The 22,286-nt window shown below is 40.6% G+C and overlaps 1 protein-coding gene across 4 annotated transcripts in view; it reads right to left on the reverse strand.

The window, feature by feature from the left end:
• The window catches only part of SCAF11 (SR-related CTD associated factor 11), a 50,691-nt gene extending 28,751 nt beyond the window's left edge, over window positions 1–21,940 (reverse strand). The window contains exons 1-3 of one of the 4 annotated variants that reach the window (XM_064422508.1): window positions 21,790–21,940; window positions 4,722–4,797; window positions 3,744–3,898 (exon numbers count right to left, since the gene is read on the reverse strand). In XM_064422508.1, the coding sequence (XP_064278578.1) occupies window positions 3,744–3,898; window positions 4,722–4,782 (216 nt within the window). In that variant the 5' untranslated portion in view covers window positions 4,783–4,797; window positions 21,790–21,940. Of the gene's footprint in view, window positions 1–3,743; window positions 3,899–4,721; window positions 4,798–13,363; window positions 13,532–20,967; window positions 21,400–21,789 lie in introns of those variants that run through there. The other 3 variants (XM_064422510.1, XM_064422509.1, XM_064422507.1) reach the window with 3 other exon arrangements.
• Window positions 21,941–22,286: the final 346 nt, after the last annotated feature.

Consider the following 22,286-nt stretch of genomic DNA (forward strand, 5'->3'; position numbering starts at 1 on the left):
GTCTGTTAAACAAACATTGTAATAATGCAGACAACATACTGAATCTTTTCTTCAACACTCATCTCTCATGACAGTTCATAGGAGGAATTAATAGAAGAACAGAGATAGAAATCTCTGGTACATTTCTTAGCACTCTGAAGAACAGAAAGGAAGTTAAAAAGCCTACAGTAAAATAAATATTTATTGTTTCTAAGACTTGTTCTCTTTGAATAGAATAGAAAAACAAAGATTTTTCTCTAATGTATACAGATACCACAGCTGCTAAAGCAGTTGTCTTGCTGAGGTGGCGTTAACTACTTTGTGCCTGTTTGCCACAGATGCCTAGTTAACTTTTCTTTGTATCAGTTTCACTAAAATCCTTTCAGAACCAATTATCATGAACTAAAATATGTACTTATCTATGAAAATACAAAATACATGTTTATCAGAAAAAAAGTTTAAAAATTAGTTTAAATATACTAATAATATTACAGATGACAGAAACACATTAATGTAATTGCTTCCTTTGGTGTAGCACGTTACTGGTGGTGTTTAAAGATGCTAGACAGGGGATTTTTGTTGTTGGCTAGACCCTCCCCACTTCTTATATGTGGCCGGAGTAATGTTACCACATATATGCTCTTTACACTGAAAGCAACCTTCTACATTCCCACTGAAGGGTGTGTCCAGTAACCTCAGCTCCTGATTTAGCACCTTTTACCTTTTATGATTTTCCAGCACAGACCCACTGAAATACAAAGCCTCAAGCTTGAAAGTCTTCATTAGTATGCTGGTTTACAGAAGTGGTTGACAGCTGGCACAGGATGACAAACATTTATGTTAACCTTCACGTGCCTGCTGAGAACAGCCCCCAGCAGTGACTGGGAGAGCACTAGTTAGCGTGGCCAAAAGCACACAAGTTGACAGTCTAATACTATAGAAGAGTTTAATAGCATAGGCAACTGGTTTTGTGCATAGCAATGCTCTCAAATGCCACAATTAACACAGCCAAAGAGAGCAGAACAATTCAAGAGACATATTACTCTGAAGATTAACTCCTTTGTGGGGATTCTTGGTCGGCCCCTCACTTTTCTTTTAGGCTTTAGACCTCTTTCTTCAAAGGGAAAGAAAATACAGTACTGACTCAACTGTAATGCTATTTAATTCCAAAACTAAATGTTCAGATTTAGCCAACAGGATGAAATGCATTAGACCTGTTCCATGGCAAGTTTCCTACCCCTCTTTAGCCTTGGGAATAAAGGCAATTTTTATATACTGATTTTTTATTGCTTTTAAGTGATTTTTTAAAATCCATACTCTCTCACTTCTTAAAAAGTAAGAGGTTCAAAATGTTATAACTGCTGCTTTCAGACAGAAGATCTGGTGGTACAGGACACTTACTGCAGTTGCAATGTTGAAAATCTGTAGATTGAAGAGGGAGCAGAACATTAGAACTCTTTTGCCTAAACTACCCTGGTTTTCATTAGAGCCTAGATAGTTATATTAAAAAGCCATAAACTCTCAGGAGAACAGTGATTACACACTGTACAATTTGAAAACAACAGTTTAAAGAAGCAGCTTATCCTGTTATATTTTGTAGTCCAGATGCAACACAGAAAAATAAAATAAATACCCAACTTGAATATAGACTGCTGGCAAAGCCTCTAAGTGTATGGAGCAGAACTGAAGATACACAAAAGAACATGTCAAATAATGTGAATATTAGTAGTTTGGGGTTTTTTTAAATTTAATTTTATTTTATTCTCAATTTTGTTTTTCTTCAGCACTTAAAGAAGAAAATACCATTTCTAAAAGAAATTTGTTTATACTCCAAAAAATAATCTTTACCCAGAATCAGGCAGTGTATTTTTTAAACAGCAGGTAATTTTTGTATCTTTTTTATATCCTCATTACTCAGAATTACTCAAATTATGGTTATAATCAATCAGGAACCAGAAAAAGCTTATGCAACATTTCTCAAAAAAAGAACACATTCAGTTACTAAATATTAGTAACAGGCAAAAAAGCATGCAGCATCAGCATGCTTTAAATGGTGACATGCTTATAATATTTTTCTATCATTCAAATCTACAGAACCTCATCTGCTGCTCACAGCTGGAGCCTCTGAACTGTCACCCAGGCTTCAACACTTATTTTGTCACTTTACTTTTAATTAAAACTACTAGATTAGGCAGTGGAGTTCCATGAACTCAACAGGCCTGGCTGTCCAGTAACCTCAGAAAAGGAAGCCTGGCTGGTTTTACCTATCTGATGTCGTTGATGAAAAGCAGCAGCAGCAGCCTTATGTAGCTTTAGAAACACCCCCTCATCTTTTTTATGGCATCGCATCTACTTTACCTGACAACTTTTAAGAGAAGTTGCTTTTATTCTATTTGAATAGCACTTCAGACCACAAAAAAAAAAAATTACCATGACAAGAAAAATGTCGTATCACTCACCTGCCCCTTTAGAACAAGAAAATTTCTCTTCCTCATTGAGCTTAAAAGCATCTGTTAGACAATGTGAATAAACTCGAATCCAGCAGCGAGCCAATATACTGTACTGCTTCCCTGTGCATGTCACTGTTTAATGCTTTTCAGCTGCCATTATAGCAACCAGCTAAGTCACTCAGGGTAAAATTACAGGTGAGAATTTCCTCTTCCCTTACAAATCAAATTGCTCCAATGAATCAAATGCAAAACAGAAAATCTGGCAACAGGAAACTGTGTTTATTATCTGGTTTGTAAATCTAAAGCAATTTCAATGTAATAACTTTTTTTAATACTCTAAAGTTCATATAAATTCTTCAGAAAATTGTGTTACCACTGGCTTTCAGTAATAGCACAAAAATGAAGGTTAAAACATAGCAACAATAAGCATATTGCATATATACATACCAACCAAGTGATATCAATGCTCTAAAGGGACTACTGCAACCAAAATCATCATTTACTTCAAAAGAATGAAAGAAACCAAACAGTGGTCTCACTAAAGTGACAAACGAATTCAAGTCCATAGAAGCAGGGCAAAAGGCAGCAACCTCCACTCATCCCAGTACACAGCAATATTAGTTTGGTGTTTTGTAATGAAAATATAAAAAACTGAATTGAAAAAAATTATAGGAAAGGTAAAGACACCAGACTGAATGCAATGATTGCATAATATAGCTGAGGAAAACAGACTAAATAGAACAAGGTCATCAATGATTTCTTCAACAAGTAATTTTTCTTTAACGTTCCAGAACTAAGTTATTGACCTGGAACAAAAACCAGCCATCATTAATTTATTTTTTTTTCAGAACAGCAGTAAAGCTTTTAGCTGAATTCTTTTTACTTTACAGGTAGAAAACTAGGGTTGTATCACTCATTTTGTAGACTAACATGAATACATATTGGTCCCAGCCCTGAGTTGACACTATGACAAACAACCTTAGGGTTATCACAAAGTAAGATTAAGCTAGCAACAATGCAATATTATAGCATGTACATAATACTGTCTGATCTTCCAAAGAGCCAACACCACTCTGTTTACTTATCCCTAATCTCTAGCAACCATTAAGTTACTACAGTAAGACTGCCTAGTGAAAGGAAACTCAAAATACATGATCGCATTAAGAACAAAGTTTTCCAAAATCTATTTACAAATCGGTCACTAAACACGTCTGTGCAAAGCCAAAATCTGTAACTTAAAAAAAAAAATCTGTAGGTATTAGACGCAATAGATTTCATTGAAAAATAAAAACACACCTTGGTGCTCAGTCTTACCTCAGCCCATTTCAGAATACAAGTCATGCAGAAGGTGTGACTGCAGTTCTCAGGAAACCCAATCTCTTGTTCTAGAAGGCAGTTCAGACAGATGGGGCACGTGTTGCCATCATACAATAATGTAGAACAGGAACAACTTTCCTCGTTTTCTTCACCTGTTATTATTAGAAGTTTTGACAGTTTTTGAAATAAAGTCCTTCTAGATTTGAATAATAAAAAAGTAAGAACTCTTTCAAGTACTCCTCTGGCCAGCTTCTTGGCAGCATTAGACCTGAAAACTTGAATTTAACTTGCTTGTAACTTCAGAAAACTGTGTTTCAGATGAAGAAAGCTAAGCAACTTATTTCATAGACTTCTGTACCAGTCTTTATCATCAAAACAAAGTTAATTACAGGCATATTTCAATAAAGCAGGTATCACAGTGTTTTTTCTTGGTTATGTAGTCATTTAGACATAATTCTCCTACATTCTTTCTCCTTGTGTGTCTGCACTCACTCCATGACTTAAATTACACCAGCATATTCTATATTATGTTATATACATATGATCTACCTTTACTTCTTCTTTTCTGTCTTAGAATTATCTTAATCTGAGTATCTTCAAATATTTACCTAATCATATACATTAAATAAAAAATGCTCCCGATTTCGGTAGAGTTGGAAAGTGTTTTCAGAACACAAAAATGTATGAACTCCTCTTCAAAGAATTTTATTCTGAATACTTGTTTTCTCTGAATAGCAATTGCTATCAATATTTTTGTTTTGCTACTAGAAGTTAACAAGTAATAAAAAGAGAAGAGACAGGAAATTATTTGAGGAACTCACAGGCCAATACCAATATTATGAGAGAGTGGTTATATTTACACAACTTATTTCAAAACAAGCAGCATACTAATTGAGAGAGAAAATGAAAAATATCAGACCTTCACAGCTTGAACCTGAATCATATCTTCAGTATTTTTACACACATAAATTTTACCTTCCATGTCTTCATGAGTCTGATCCTCAGTATCTTGAATACATTGCTTTCTGTTCTTCATCTTACAAAATGTAGTCTGGAAAACATAGAAACAGTTTATTTAGATTGCAACTTGAAAATAAAAAAATTAATGAGTATTCTCTATTGTAGAGTAGAAATACATGGTATTAGAAATTAAGAGATCATTTACAATTTATAAGTATTATTATTGCTGTCTAGCAACTGATGTTTCTGACTTCAAAATTTCCTTTTGTTCAACAGATACAAAGTTTTTGCAGTGTTTTAAGACTACCACTGGTGCCTTTATTTTTAAAAATGCAACATATTGCTAAGTTTCCATGCAAACGACCCCATGCAACACTGCAGTAACTAACACCTGCAAACTGCCCTATGCAAATAGCTAGAGCAACAAACTTTAAACACTCTAGCACCAGAAGAGTTGGTTGTTTTACAAACTTAGAGTCACCGTAGTAGTGGCAAGTGAGAAAAATGAAAGCAGCTTATATTTGTATGACAAAAGGGAGAAGGAAATAATTCAAACTATTTGGTCTCAGTAAAACACGTAGAGAAATTTCTGTCAAACAAGGGACAGGTCACAAGCACAGGTGCAGTGCAGTATCATGAATGGGGATGCACTTTTTAACTGCTCTGTGAAAAAGACAGCACAGATTAAGTACCCCCCAGTGATCCACATCACAAAAGTTGAAAGAATTTGACCATACATGAGAAATAGCAAGTATGTGTTCTTTGGAAGCTTACTTAATACATGTAGAAAGAAACACACTTGAAAATAATTATCTATACCAAGGACTGAATCTCCTGCACTTCAAAACTCCTGTAGTCACAGCAGAGATAGTATACACACCTAAAGCTCCACCTCAAGCACCAGAGGGAACAACAGGTTTCTTTAAAACTATATGAAGCTTTAAAAATTATTAGTATTTAAAAGGACAAACTAAAATTCAGAAGACATTGAAGAAATCAGAGATTACCAAGATCTGCTACTCAAGCATTCAAACCTGAAGCAAACGAGCTGAGGTTTACTCTCACACTTGAACAAGACACTTTGTTTTGCTAGACAAAGCAGCAGGACAGAGCTCCACAACTAAACTTCCTCCTGTTTCACTCAAAAACTACAATAATTTTCCTTTACCTTCCTCTGGAAGACATCCAGAAGAGGGAGACACAGAATTTGCTTCCCCAAGCTTTTTTTCTGATCAAGTCTTTATTGCTTGATCTTGGCAGCAGAAGTGTTTTAATGATAATTTTTTTATACTAAGAAAAGCAACTCTGCTGCACATTCCCATCACATATACTTCTCATTTTTTTAGGCAACCCAAGAAATCAGGACTCAGATCTGCGAGTCTCAAAACACAGGCAGTTTGCTAAAGAAATGGCCAAAATTGTGAAACTAATTAGAAACCTGCAATTAGAATCCAAACTGGCTTCAATATTCCTATTACAAATTACTTGATTTCCCAAAGGGAACATGGCAATCAATCCAACTGAGGGTAGGGGAAAGTGAAAGGACAAGAAAAGAAAAGCCTAGATTTAAGGGATTTCCCCCCTACACTGCTATCACATTTTTATATCTAAAATGATTTCAAAAGATATCATTAATACATGGCATCAGCTGTAGCTAATACTAATACTAACACCAACCGAATTGCAGCCAATGCTGTAAGCTACAGGCAAGTTCTGTGGGCAGAACAACCACTGTCCAGACCTCCACCTTTTGCAAACTAAGCAAAAGGAAACCCAACCCAAGTCAAGCTGCTCCTTTAAAATTTTATGTCTTCAACAGGCAAAATCTGTGTGAAATTAGGACAGGTAAGACCACAAAAACCACATATGAATTTAGGAAATTGTGGTCTGTTGCTTTCACTCTGATTTGCACAAGTGGCTTTAGCCCCAGAAAGTGTAAATCATGCAGCAGTGTGCAGTACAGATGCTTTTGTACACAAAATATAAGAACATCCCTTCTGCTCTACAACTTAAAACCTCAGCAATGCTTTACAGAAGCTGAAAATTCCACGAGCTGTACTCAAACATGTTTCAACCCTAGAAGCCCCAGGACACCTTAGTTTCAAGACAAGATGAAGGATTCTACTCTCTACATACATCCACAAAAATTATTTAAATAGACACAACCTAGATACCAAATTAAAGAGTAGCTTTTGAGTTCACACTTATTATAACAGAGGTTGTGAATACACTAAAACAGACTGCAGAAACAGAATACAGAAGCTCTTCAAATTTGTTTTTCCCCAGAAGAAGTAACCTTTTACTCCATTGTACTCTTTCTAGACACAGACATCCCATAAATTCTGACACACTTATAATTAGAAAAGCAGAAATCCTAAAATTCTGACAAAGTATCAGTAATCCAAGACATGCAGCAACTGAAAACATTTATGTGGTGTTACTGCATTCTTCTCACAAGCCTATTATTTAAACAGATACTGAGTGCTGCTAATGCATTTCACAGATCACTTTGCACAGCACAACTTCATCAGTTTGATATTGCATTTTGCACAACACAGCAGAAGAATTTAATACAACTGAAATTTTTGTAAATAAAGTAAAAGATATAATCAAAATTTACACACAATTTCTCCACTACTTTGAAAGAGGCATCACAGGCATTAGAATAGCAGAAGAGTTAACACTGGACTGTTATTACATTTATATGACTAAAAGCAGAGCTAGGAAAAGAGAACCTGGTGGTTTAGAAAGAGCAAACAGCATAAAAAATAGAATACTTATTTTTCCCAAAATGTGATAAGACAGCAACAAATCTATACTATGTTTATGCCTTTGAAACTGCCTCCCACAGCACACTCCTGGAAAAGCTGGCAGCCCATGGCTTGGACAGGAGCACTCTGCTGGGTTCAGAGCTGGCTGGATGGCCTGGCCCAGAGAGGGCTGGTGAGCAGTGCTGCACCAGCTGGGGCCAGTCACAGTGGTGTCCCTCAGGGGTCTGTGCTGGGGCCAGTTCTGTTCAATATCTTTATTGATGACATGGATGAGGCTGTTGAGTCTTTCATTAACAAATTTGCAGACGACATTTAGCTGGGATCGTGTGTCGATCTGTTGGAAGGTAGGAGGGCTCTGCAGGGAGACATGAAGTGGTTGGATGGATGGACAGAGTCCAGTAAGATGCAGTTTAATAAGTCCAAGGGCTGAGTCCTGCATTTTGGCCACAATAACCCCCTGCAATGCTCTGGGCTGGGGACAGTGAGGCTGGACAGTGCCCAGGCAGAAAGGGACCTGGGGGTGCTGGTGACAGCAGCTGAACATGAGCCAGCAGTGTGCCCTGGTGGCCAAGAAGGCCAAGGGCAACCTGGCCTGTGTCAGGAACAGTGTGGCCAGCAGGAGCAGGGAGGTCATTCTGCCCCTGTCCTCAGCACTGGTGAGGCAGCACCTTGAGTGCTGTGTCCAGCTCTGGCCCCTCAGTTTGGGAAGGACGCTGAGACGCTGGAGCGCGTCCAGAGGAGGCAACGAGGCTGGAGAGGGGCTTGGAGCACAAACCCTGTGAGGAACGACTGAGGGAGCTGGGGGTATCCAGCCTGGAGAAAAGGAGACTCAGGGGTGACCTTATCCCTCTACAACTCCCTGAAGGGTGGCTGTAGTCAGCTGGGGATTGGGCTTTTTCAGCAGGCAGCAACTGACAGAACCAGAGGACACAGTCTCAAGCTGCATCAAGGGAAATACAGGTTGGATATTAGGAAGAAGTGTTTTACAAAAAGGGTGATAAGGTACTGGAATGGCCTGCCTGGGGAGGTGGTGGAGTCACCACCCCTGGATGTATTTAAACAAAGACTGGATGTGGCACTCGGTGACATGATTTAGTTGAGGTGTTAGAACATGGGTTGGACTTGATGACCTTGAATGTCTCTTTCAACCTAGTGATTCTGTGAATTCTGTGCTGACAAAAAAAGAACAAAAACCAAAACCCTAAAAAACCAAAAAACACCCCCCCAAAAAAAAACCCAAAAAACCAACAAACCCAAAAACCAAAACAAAACCCAAGAAAACCCCACCAACAAACCACACCCCTCTCCAAACTCTAGATAATCCCTCCTAAGAATGCCTAAAGACTGCATAACATTACAGCCAAGATGGTATTTTTCTGGTGCTTGTACATTCTCAATAGAATTACTTTCTAAGAGAAATATCTGACTTTATTTCATATTTGACATAAAGACAAGGGTATTCTGGTATATTAAACTGAGAACAGTGATAAGAGACACTAGCACAGGTACACAACACTACCTCATTTCCCTGTTCTCTTAAAATAATTAAAAGTTTAACTTTCCAGGCTATTCTTCCAAGGAAATGAAATTTCTGTACTTGTTTCAATGGAATGCATCTGCCAATAAAAGTGCTTAAAGAGAATTGACTGTAGATTGTGATAATAGATTTGTCCTTGTCCATCTGAGGAACACAGCTTCATGAAGGACTCAACTCCAAGAAGCAGACTAAGTGCCATGCACACATTAAACTATTTCCTATATCACAAAAGTACAACTGTGATTCACACAAACTACTTCATATCTAAAAATACAGATGTATTTCAACACTAATTCATTGTGCATGTGGAAAGAAGACTTGGTCTGTTCTAAGTCATGCCTCTTAATTTCTTAATGAATCTATTATATTGTAATCTTAAACAGACATAGGAAAAGCATTGGATTAAAAAAATTACAGAAGCCTAGTTGTAAGTGACACATGAAATTAGCACATGCCTCCTTTTTGCCTAACTACAAGACAAAGTCTTTACAAGCATTCCTTATACCCTGTAAATATAATGCAACTCTTCCTCCAACACACTGACAGTCTAGAGACTTATCTACACAGAAGTACCCCAGTTCAGCTGGAAAGGGGGATGGAAATCAAGAACACATGCAGAGAAGTCTCCAGTGAGAAAGTGCAAAATTATGCCAAAGATATCTTACTCCTTTCTGCAACAGCTTTAACTCAGGAAACATTTGTAATCAAACTTTCAGCTTCTTAGATACATGTTGCACTAATACTCAGAGTAGCATTTACTTGACTGTTCTGTTTCTATTAAAAATATTTTATTTTAAAAAGGATTTGGGGGACTCTTAGTTGTGTTTTGATTTTTTAATAACTTGAGAAACAATCAGTTTCACTTATGAAACAACAGACATATATTTAGTACACAGAATTTATTTGCTTAACAAACAACAACAACACCCTTTAGTCCCATCAAATTTTTGGGCAGTAATAGGTAGGACTCTGTTTCTCCCTATGCATTTTCATAGTCATTAAGAAACCTGGGAAAGACATTTAAGCTGCTTCCTCAGCAAATATGTTTTTAAAGAAACAAACCACAACAACTAGTCACATTCACAAAACCAGATTTTTGGTGGTGGTGGTTTTTGCTATTGTAGTTTTAGTAGTTAATGACAGAACAAATATCCTCTGAAGTTCCTCATACAAGCTCATCCTAATCTCTGGACCATTACTGGGAACATGTTCAGCTGCTGATGAAAAATGTTAAACATTTTTCCAGAACTTTTGTGCTGTCTAAGAGATGGGCTGAGAAAACACTTATTATTTCCAATGGCAGCTGAACATTTGAAAAGCTTTTGACCTACCTGTATCACTGCGCCTAACACAACAGATACACCAAAAAAAAAAGAAAAAAACCCCACATTACTGGGTATTTATCTAAGTACATCAAGAACCTTCACAGTTCTTTTATTTTTTACTTGGAAAAACATCTGATTTGTCAGAAGAGCCTGGAAGGTAGACTTGCTTCAAGTGACAATTGAGTAATGTTGCTTGCCCCTCAAAAAATGAGGGCTACATTGAGAATCTGGAAGCACTTATCCTGGATTTTCTCCTTTGTGCAGTAAAATCTCTTGGTCCAGCATTAGTGAGAATAGAACCAACAGCGGCACTCAAAAGCAGTCTTTTAAAGAGGATCTTTACTCTTTGTAAGCTCAAATTGCACCTTGTCTGCATTCCCAAATCAAATCCAATAGAACCAATAAAGATGAGGAGAAAGAAAGACCAGCGCTATGCCTTGGGGAATAAAGAGAGAAGTCTTTTTCTATAGGTTGGTTTAAGCCTATTCATGTAGATCCAGTGTCTTGGAAAGAATCACTGCTATTCAGGCAAGGAGATACTGCTGATTTAAAGACTCTTTCCAGACCCTCTAAGGATGCAATTACCCAAGAGAGCTGACAGCTTGCTGCCACCCAAAGAAGCAGCTATGTGTGTCACCACTAGTGATGGTGAGCAGACTCACTAAGAGCCATAGGGGTCCAAAGACAGTGCAAGAGACAGAATGAGTGAGGGAAGACATAAAAAGTCATTGCCCCTTCTGGCAGTGGTAAGGTGCAAAAAAAGCTCAGACTTTGTTGTCAAACTGCATCCCCATCAAGGACACAGCAGTACCTAGCTAGATCAGCTGCCAGGTCCATGAAAATGCAAGGTAAAGTCACAGGAGAAAACTACCAAAGCCAAATGGCTAGAACTATACCATACTAAATAGTACACTGCTGTCTGTTGCTCTTCTCCTTCCCTACACAAAAACCCCAAGTCACCCCACCCAAAGCAACACAGAGGATATGGTCCTCAGATTTTCCACAATCTAGCAGGAAGGTACACGTATACCTCAACTATAGATGCTGTGGCTACAGCTATGTTCCTGCTAGAATCAATGCTTCCATTTTTGTGGCCCACTCAACAATAACAACATGAATGGCAGCTGCAAACACTCACTCATGTCCAGTCAGCACTGGACAGGACAACACCATAACTGCCTCCTAAACAGGGGAGGCAGGCACAACTCCATCAAAATGTACTTGAGAACTACTGCAGTGACTCAGATGCAGCGACTATCCCTCAGTAACCTGTCTAACCATCCAGAAAATCAAGAGTTTTAAGCCTCACAGTGGATACACATTCATAATAGCCTTACAGTGGACACACACACACACAGACACACAAGGTAATCACCTTCCTATATATAAAGCCTATAAACTGTCTCAAAACCTGCAGTACAGATCTTGTTAAATCAGTGGCATAGGCAGTGCTCCTCAATGAAGTTTAACAAAACAGTACCTGCAACACTTAGACAAAAAATAAGAATAGTAAGAAAGATGCCATTTAATAAGACTTCACATATTTGAGAATATTCTATAAACTGTGGGGGACACCATGTCTTTTACAGAATGTTGGGTGTTGAAGTGCTGCTACAAATCAGATTGAACTCTAGAGTTTTGCAAGTAAAACATTCTGTTTTTACTGGACAGTGTAAAAAGGTAGAATGGATAGCAGAAGGTTAGGATCTCTCCTGAACTCATTTTAAAGGTGATAATAAACTGTGGAGAAATCTGCTGAAGTATACAAGTCAATGTACATCAACTATCCCACATGATTTTCAGTGTCTGGCAGCAGCTGTGAGGTTAGCTCATAAGACCATGTGACATTACATATCAAAGTATAGCTATGTGGCACCTGCATACTATCAGTGTGTTTCAGGGCAACCACTGACAACCAAGATGGCCCTGTGTTTAGTAAATTCAATTTACAGACAAAAAACTAGATAAGCTAAACTTGCCAGTCAGCAAGGAACAGAAAAACAAAAAAAAGCACTTAGGGGAGTTAGTTGTCACAGTGCAGCTTAATTTGATTCAAAGTATATGCTCCCAGTTGATCAATCTAACCTGTAATATAAAGTTATGCTTGTGTTCCAGCTGGCTCTTTAGTGACACTTCTCAAGTCTGTGAGAGTTTCCTACTCTGCTAGAGGACAAATTATGTTACTCAAGCCTCTGTCAGCTCTTGACAATGCAAAAGCAGTGAGGGCAAAGCTGTGCAGCTTCCCTACATGCTAAACTAAGGCAATCTTGCAGGGTAGCTCCTCAGCAAGTGTGCACTGATAACATTGCTTTCCAAAGATGTTCTGAATTATATAAGTCAATTCCAGACACAATCTTTACAGAAGTGCACAGCTGGGCTCATAATAGCCATAAGGAGGAAACATTCATTGGAGCTGTAGTTAAGTCCCTTGGGAAAAAACAGCTTCATTTATACAGAAGACAGGATGAATAAAACCTTCCAAAGACTGATACAAGGTGATGAAATATCTATTCACAGAAAATAAAAGCCCACCTATTTTTCTTTCCAAGCCAGTATTTTGAACAGAAGGCAATATGCACTGTGCTGCTGTGTCTCCTGTGCATGCACGTGTATGATAACACTCCCAACAGAAGAAGCACTACACCACAACCACCCCTGTAGGAAGAACATGTGGTTGCCACTGGCTAAGTCACATCATTTCATATTCTAACAACAAAACACTAAAATACTGTAGTAATTATGATAATACAAAAAAATATGAAAGGAAAAACAGTGTGCATAACATGCTCTCACAAAATCTAGAATTCAGCACTTTGGTGTTTCTCTACGTAGTCTGTAACTAAACTGGATGAAATTGAGATTTACAAATAACAGGAACTCACTAGGCATTAGGTACTATTTTCAAAGTGCGCATGGTTCAAGCAACTAAATCGAATCAGCTTAAACACAAGACCTTGCCTTCTGCTGTTCAGGCTCCTTAGTCACATGCATACTTTTGCAGCTGGAAGGGATAGCATTACATACCAAAGTCAGCAAAAATGGCTCTGCCATTTCCAAGAACATGGTTGTTTTTTTTAAAGTACTTTTTTCTAGCCACTTGGAAGCACTAGTATTTTCATGCTTTCCACCACAGTGCAGACATTTGGCAGTGGGTCATGGAGAGTAAGAACATGCTTTCCACACAAGTAACCCTTCCAAATACAGCCATGTCACAGATCTGGGGGGAAAGAAGTTTGCATTTAGTCAATAAATCTTTGCTAGTTGTTGCATCTAATTTCCCCGCCCCGCCCCAAACTTGATATGTGCTTAGCATACACAAATAATTTTAAGTTCCTATCCCACTGCTACACTGCACATACAACATTCCCACAAGATGAATGAGCATACTTCAGCCACTGCTATGGCAACACAGCAGGACTTGTTGCAGTCATCTCTCTGATGCTAAAAAAACTAGAAAGACCATCTTTATTTTTCTTAATACCATCCTAATCATACCCAAAAAGCCAGACTCAAACATCAGGGATGCAGGAGCTGAACCAGGAGACGTTGCAAAGACAGAAGCAAAGAATAAGACTTTTTAATAGGGGAAGGAAAAATGATGAGCGAAACTGATGGAGTAAGACTGAGCTCAAATGAAAAGCTCAGGGGCAGCAGCAAGAAGCATATTTAAGATGCAAAAAGTAATGGGGCAATAGAATAAGAGTGGTAGATGATTAGAGAAGCATCTTGAGCTGTCGACAAAAAGGACAAATGCAGCAAAGGAAGAAACAGAATGCAATTGTCCAACTACAGTCTACCACTATTTTTTCTTTTACCTAAGCCACAGTACTCCTATTTTTTAGCTTCTGCATGTTGAACCCCTGCAAAATGAAGAACATTCTCTTAACAAAATTTATGTAATGAACAGGATTCCCTATAACTTACACAGGAAAAAAAAAAAGACTACAGGAGATTGCATAGAACGATAGACACAGCCTTGATAAAAATACTCTGAACTTGAGTCCTCTATTGAAAGTACACTGTTCTTTCATTTGAAACATCAAATCAAGGGTTTAGACATGTGTCACGTTTATGACATGTTCATGATTTAAAAAATTGCATTTCTGCAAAAAAAAAAAAACTTCAGATTACAAGTAAAATATACAGACACTGAGTCAAAAACAAACAAGAGAGAGGAAATAACATACCCATTTAAAAGCACATGTTGCCTCTCTGAGGCATACACTTTATAAAAAAAAGGACACTAGATGAAAGCTATGGCATCAAAAATACAGTCATCGAGCTCCTTCTTGCTTTGAATAACAGCATTTCATAAGCTCAGGTCAAAGACCTACACTAACCTCTTACAAAACCTGAACAAAAATAAATGCTGTATTTGTGGGAAAAGAGAGCTTGTGAAGGATTTATTACTACTATAATAATTTTAAGCATAATTGTATTTTGTGCAAAATCTCCAACAATATCTGTAGAATAAGAATGTGTTGAATGCTATTTCAGAAGTAGTAGATAGATGGGGAGTAAGCAGTTTCAATTACTGTTGATCTTGTTTTCACAGCCCTTACTCAGCAATAACTTTCAAGACAGCTAAAATAAAGTTAGAAAACCCCAGCCAGGAACAGAAGACAGGTTTGTAAGAAAAGTTCCTTCTTAACATGAACAGCAGTGCAAAGAAAGGTAACACAAACTACTAATGCAAGATGGCAACCTCAGATCTGAACTTGAAAATACAACCTGAACTCCATCACCTTTCCTTCCAATTTGTGAAGTGATTCTAATAGATAGTCATGCTAATCATCTTTTTAGCTTCACCATATATATGGCATCAAGAAATTATCTACAACACAACCGTACTTTACTGTGAATTCTTAAGTTACCAACATAGGCTTTATTATAATTGTTATTCTTTGCCATTGCAAAAAGAAGTTAAACTTTCCATATAACAACACTAGAAGCTCCCCACAATGAGGAACTCCATTGTCATTCAAAGTTTCTTGCCAGAATAAGAACCACAAAATAACCACTGGAACCCACTAACTTATCCAAGACTTGCATAAGGTACCTTTCTTGCTTAGGCTAATGAAATTGCATCTTAAAAATCACAATTGCATAGGTTTAGAGAGAAGAATATATTTTACTTTCATTGTTATAGGTATCTTTATTTGGTGACATCTCTAAACCAAAACTCCAATGAGCTCAAGGCAGCCCTAACAGATTGATCGTCTCCAGCTGTTTCATAGGACTTCCAATTACTTTTTGTTACACCCATCTATCCACAATGATCACTATCTCTTACCTAACAACTGATAAACCAAGAACATTTTAAAAAAGCAAAACTGCATATAGAAAGTGCTTATTCAGTAACTATATGGAAAGCATAGGAGAATTTCATTGCCCCTCCTATGTACAGAACTGTTGAACTCTGAATAGTGAGCAGGCCAATTCAGACCACATGCCTACCTTCAGAGTCTACCTTAACATCCAGATTTTTAATATTAGTTCAACTCACTTTCACGTAAGTGTCTCCATCTCTCCTGTGGCATAGCAAGAAAAGCACAAGTTTTCATTGCTCCAGTTTTGGCCTGTGTTGCTATCTAAAGATATGGACAGAGATGAAGACTTCTAACAGACACTGATCACATGGAATTTCACATTCTTTATTACTGCTGGCAGTCTAACAAAAGCCAGGTCGCAAGCCAGAGACGACAAGGGTTAACTCAATTGATATTTCCAAGCAATTTTGTACTAGCTTGAAAAAGTTTCGAATACCACTAAATGCATCACTCAGGTTTACTCACAAATAGAGCCTGCAAAGGCAGATCACAGTTAATCAGTACTTTCACCCCTAAGTGTTGCATTTTAATGGGAGCTCACCAATCCTTAAACTAAAAAATGCATTAAGAGAGACATTATTAGTGTCTTTTAGAAAAAGTGATCAGATACTGCAATTTATTAGGCTTTAGAAAACAGCTAGTGGAAAACATTTCTACTTCCAAATTCTCTCTACATATTCTTTTATACACACACACATATAGATATATATGCACACGCAAAATCTGAAAATCTTAGAAAGCTAAGAAGAAATACCACCAATCACAGAACCATAAAATTAAAATATTTCTTTTTCATTTTTGCTATGACAGTATTTTGAGTTCAAATTCCAGTTCTGCGTTCTCATGGAGGAAAAAAAGAAAGAACAATACTACTGTTTCATCAAAATAATTTTGAGATGGCATTAACTTGCTAATAAAAAATAAACAGGTGAAAATACTCAGCATAATATATACAAATGTAAGACATAGATGTACAATGCCTACACAGGTGTGTGTATGTATTTGTTTCCTGAATAAATTAAATGCAGTATTCTGATCATCCTTTGTAAAGTCAGTTAACAATTTCCCAAATTTAGAAGGGACAACTTCCACATTTAGTTACATTGGATTTGTTTCTCCAACTGCAAGTTTTTAGAAAACTTGATGCACTGCAACAAAAGGACATAGAAAAGTTAAATCTTTCAAGAAGAGGCAACTTCCTCTTCTCTATTTTTTTTTTAGTGCCATGATTTGACACTGGCTAAACACCAAGCACCCACAAAAATACAATACACTCATTCTCTTCTGCTACAGTTGAGAAGAGAAAGGGGAAAGAAAAACTTAAGAGCTCATGAGTTGAGATAAGGATTAGGAAAAAGGGCAAAATAAGCTTAAATAGTATAAAGAAAATTTATTAGCAGAATTAAAAGATGATATTGAGAACTAAGAAAAACCTCTAGAACAGCTTTTTCCTCCCTCCAGCCCCTTCTTCCTTCCCACCAACAGCACAGAGACAAAGCATGGGAGTCTTTAGTAAGTTTGTTATTTTTTAAAAAAAAAATCTTCAGTTTGATTAGGGAAAGGAGTTTGATTTTTTTTCTGCTGTGCCATGGGGTCCTCCTCACGGGAGACACTTCTTTGTGAACTTTTCTAGTGTAGTTTCAACTTTCACAAGTAGCAGCCCTGCCCAACCTGCAGCAATGTGAGTTCCTCCCACAGGCAAATAGTTCTTCCAACTGTTTTTCGTGGGTCATTAATTCATGGGGCGTAGTTTTTTGAGGATGAGCTGCTCTACTTTGGAAGCAAAGGTCCTTTCTCTATCTCTGGAAGCAAGGGTCTTCTCTCTTTGCTCGAGTTTCCCACTAGATTACAGTCTTTCAGCATCTACTTGCTCCAGCATGAGCACCTTTTCCCATGGGCTGCAAATGGACCTCTACATCCCTCCCTGCACCTAATGAATTACAGGGAAATTTGTTGTATTATAGTCCTCACCACAGCTTGTAGAAAAATCTCAGCTCCGATGTCCGGAGCACCTCCTCCTCCCACTCCCTCCTTTCACAGCCCTTAGTGTCTCCATTGTGTTCTCTTCACACGTCTTCACCTATTCCTTTTCTCTGACTCAGGAGAGAATTGTCATTTGTAGGTTCGTTTGCTCTCAAGTTCTATCAATTGAAAAGTTCTTATAGGGTTTTGTAGCGCTGAAAGGTTGATCCCATCTGGGCTCTGCATCAGAGAATTGCTCATCGTGCCCCTCGCTGTCAGCCATGGCCCCTCCAGCACTGCACGGGCAGCACCGCCGCGGGCTCCATTCAGCGCCTCTTTTCATGGCGAAAGAGGCGCCAAAAAGGAGAAGCTGCTGCCACCGCCCCTGCCCTTCTGCCTGCGGCACAGCTGGTCAAAAGCTCTCCGCAGACCACGCTGAGATAGCCCCGGCTGCACAGGGGCTCACCCTGGCTGCGTGGCCACTGGTGGTGCCGGGATGGCCCCTGGCAGCAGGGCCCCAGCAGCTGCCCCGCATGGTTTTTCCTTTACTTAAATATATCATCACAGAGGTGTTACCAACTTCTCTAATTAGGCCAGCCAATATGTCCATCATCAGATCCTTCAGGGACTGGCTCTGCTGGACACAGTAGAGGTTTCAAGGAACTTCTCTCTCAGAAGCAGCCTCTGCGGCTTCCTTTGCCCCCACTAAAAGCCAGGCTGCATTAAACCAACAAGGTTGGTTGGGTTTTTTTTTTTGCAGCTCCCAACAGAGAAAAACTACTTGTTGGATGTGGTGTGGGGCACTTACAGATCATGTGCATTCAACCTTTGAGAGCCCTTCCAAGGCATCGCCCTCATCACGCCTTTGGTGCTCCACTAGAGCCAGATGCAGAGCTGACAAACCTTTCAAACAGAGCTGGAGAGAGCAGAGCTGCAGCTTCAGCGAACAGAAAGGTAGAGGGACACTCACCTTCCACCTAGAGCCCTCTCTTGGCTACTTCATGACCGTAGCTATGTTGCTACATGAGAGAATCAATTGGTTCAGGGTATCAAAATTAAGCAACTTTCTTGCAAATTGTGTCCCTATCCTCACCAGAGGGGTGAAAAGAGATTAAACAAGTAGGGAAGATACAATATCAGCGCACACACACCCTCTCCAACCAAGCTCACTGCTTTTCAGGGCAAGGCGGACTAGTACACACGATGTCAAGATGAAACAAAATGTGTCTACACTGCCGAAAAGTGAGGAACTACCCCTTGTTTTGAAGCGCTCGAAAGCACGTGCGCTTAGATATCTCTGGCACTGATGAGTACAGAGGATGCTTAACACTGCATCTCCAACCTGTAATTTAAAAAAAGGCAGAAAAACTGGACAATGTCAAGATTTATAAAATCTACTTTTCAGCATTAAAGGATTTGGCAGATTTACCATAACCATTTAAAAATTCCTTCAGAAAAATTGATAACAGTGTTTGACAGCACTGACTATTCAGTCAGTTTAGCCATCACGAGGAATTGTTCTGCATGTCTTTTATAGGTATTAATCGGAAAGACAATTTTTGTCCCTCGCCTTAGACTGTTGGCAAAGAAAATCTGAACACTGAACAGAAAGCCAGGCTTCAAGAATTTTGCTGTAGCTATGTCAAGTCATTCCTGCAAACTTACCAACCATGGTTTTTTCACCCCTATTAATATAAAATATGTTTAAATACATAATTATTTGAAAGACAAATTACCTTTTAATTACTATATAAAGCAAACTTAAGTAACTTAAAGTTTTTGCACAGGTTTTTTTAGTACTCAGGACAGTGGAAGACTGAGAAGTCTCTGCAAAGAAACCCTGTAACAGGATAAAACCAAAAACCAACAGACATATGTGAAGTGAGAAGAGCAATCATGTACAATGCACAGAACTGTCTGCAAGTTTTATAGAACCAGGGGCTAGAAGCCATGCAACAACTGCACCAAACTACAGCCAGTTGAGAGCACAGAGAAACTCTTTATCATCTAGATGTTTGCAAAGCAATAGCTGGCTAACTGGAGAATAAGATAAAACTTGCAACTGCCTGTTGGGTCAAACTCAACCATCTTCACACACGCAACAAACTCAACCTTCACATGTGATGGAGAGCCATAAAATCATGGCCAAAAGACTCACCATGCAACTTTGGGAAGGTGTTTCCAAAGACAACCCAAATAAGAAGTAAAAACTACTCAACCCAGGATTACTGCTATTCAGGAAGGTCAGAAAAAACATTCTCTTCCATGACCATTTGGAAGACAGAGATTTCCTCACACAGACACAGAGTCACCCACTCTGCTCATTCCAAAGCAGACTTTAAGGTCAGTGAAACATGAAAAAAAAGGACATATTTTATATTTGTGTAATTTGTCATTCTGAAAGTTGACACATCAGCAAATGTACACTGCTGAAAAGAAAGCTTAAAAAGATGTAATATTCTGACTAAAAGCCTAAACAGCCTCCCCACCTCCAATATGTCTCATCTTATCTCAGGAAATCACAAAATCAAACACTGTATTCCTAGAAATGTTAAAGGAAACACTTGATAAAGTACTTGGGATCATTTCCAAGTGTTTTCCATGCCACTGAAGAGAATGCTATCCATTTTCTTTTAATACTGTGAGTTCCTAAATACAGCTTTTCCAGTTAAAAAAGAAGAGACATGGATTATCACACATAATCAACCAAATAACAGCAAATCTTTTGTCCCTCTACCATTTCATTTAAGAAGCCTACTAGTAATTTCTGCTAAGAGCAAATGAAATCATGACAAAATGACTCTCTGATGTGTAAGAAGCTGAACACCTACATAGTAAAATTTAAGTCAGATTATACTTAAAACTATGAGCCACTGCAAAGAAAATCAAAAGCCCCCAACACATCAGCAATCTACAGACTTAACACTGGATACTCAGTTAGCTAAATTTCCCTTTAAGGTTACCGAAGCTATAAAATTCTAAACTTAAAATAGCTGTTCAATAATCACTGCCATTCCAATCCATCATATAATAATTACTTAGATGGGCACAGCCTTAACTGTCTCCTGACATTTTAAGCAAATGACTCTTTGCCAACAGCACCTAGTTACTGATACTAAACACATGGTAACTACCCGGCCTTTCTCTCTGTTATCTCGTTGTCCCTCAGAATTTAAAATTAATTAGTAGTCTAAGAGCAAAACATCGTGAGAGGGCGGGGACAAATTTTAGTCCTAACAATACTGCTTTGTTTTGAACTTACAAACGTGGACATAGACTGTCAAAGATGAGTTACCCGATTTTGGCCTCAGGCTAATAATATTCTTTAATACTCACCAAAGGGGGAAAAAAAAAGAAACTAGGACACCATGTACTATAAAACACAAGAACTGGAGATTATCTCACTGGCTCGGTAAATTGCTTCCAGGCTCCAGCGCTCCCCCTGCACAACTTTGCTGATGCCCGAGTCGCGATCCCAGAGCAGCACAAAAGCAGAGCGAGGCTTTCAGCTGAGCCTCTCCGTGCAACTTCCTCCACAACTCCAAGGTCCCAGGAGCCGCTCCTGCAGCAGAAGCCGCCGGTGTCCGCAGCTCCAGGCGCCCGCTCGTGCTCCCGCCCCGCCGGGAGAGGGGGACGGCGGAGCTCCGCGGGCCGTATCTTTGTTCAGCCCCGCTCACGGCTCAGCGGGCACGGCTGCTGCTGCTCCCGGTGCGGCTTCTCAAAGCTTTCGGCACGGAGGGGGCCGGCGGACGGCCCCGGCGGCCGCGCTTTGTTTCCCCTCTCGCCCGGGGGGTTCGGCGGGCACGGGAGCCGGACCCGCGTCTCGCCGCGGCGACCGAGCGTCAGCCCCGGCCCGGGCCGGCTCCCGCTCGGCGCCACGACGCGGGCGGCGAGGAGGGGAGGGAGGGGAGGGGAGGGGAGGGGAGGGAAGGGGGAAACGCGGCCGGAGCCGGCAGCAAACTCCGCCCCAGCCCGACGGAGCGGCGGGAGCGCCCCAGCCCGGCGGGCTCCGCGCGGGGGCGAAGGCCCCGGCCGGAGCGGGACTGCAACGCCTCCAGCCTGCCCTCCCCGCCCGGCCCGGCCCGCGGCCCTCAGCACTTCCCCCGGCCGCGCGGAAACTCCCGAGGGAGGCGGCGGGCACCGACCGCCGGAGCTCACCTGGCGCCGCGACGCTCCCTGGCGCGCTCTGTGCCCCGCAGGGAGCGGCGAGTCCGGGTGTCCGCGCCCTCTGCGCCGCCTCGGGGCCGCCGGGGCTCGCGGGGCTCAGCGCCCGCCGCGCCGCCACATGTCCGCGCGTGGCCGGGGCAGCCGGGGCAGCGGCGGCAGCGCCGGCGGGGCCCGGGCGGGGGCGCTGCTCCGCGCCGGCAGAGGCGGCGCCCTGGCGGCACAGAGAGACGCCTCCGGCCCGCCCCGCGCCGCCCCCGCGGAGCATTGTGGGATAGGTCCTCCAGCACCGCCCGGCGGGGAGGGCGGGAGCGGGAGGGCACGTGACCCGGCGGCCCCGCCCCGGCCGCGCTCCAATGAGGCGGGGGGCGGGGCCGAGGCGGGGGGCGGGGCCGAGGCGGGGCGGGGCCGCGCGCCGCGGGCGGGGCGCCCTCTGGTGGCGGCACGGCGGCCGGGCGCGGCAGAAGCATGGTGGGGGGGGGAGCGGGTGA

This window comes from Passer domesticus, chromosome 5 (assembly GCF_036417665.1).
Source record: "Passer domesticus isolate bPasDom1 chromosome 5, bPasDom1.hap1, whole genome shotgun sequence".
Lineage (NCBI taxonomy): Eukaryota > Metazoa > Chordata > Aves > Passeriformes > Passeridae > Passer > Passer domesticus.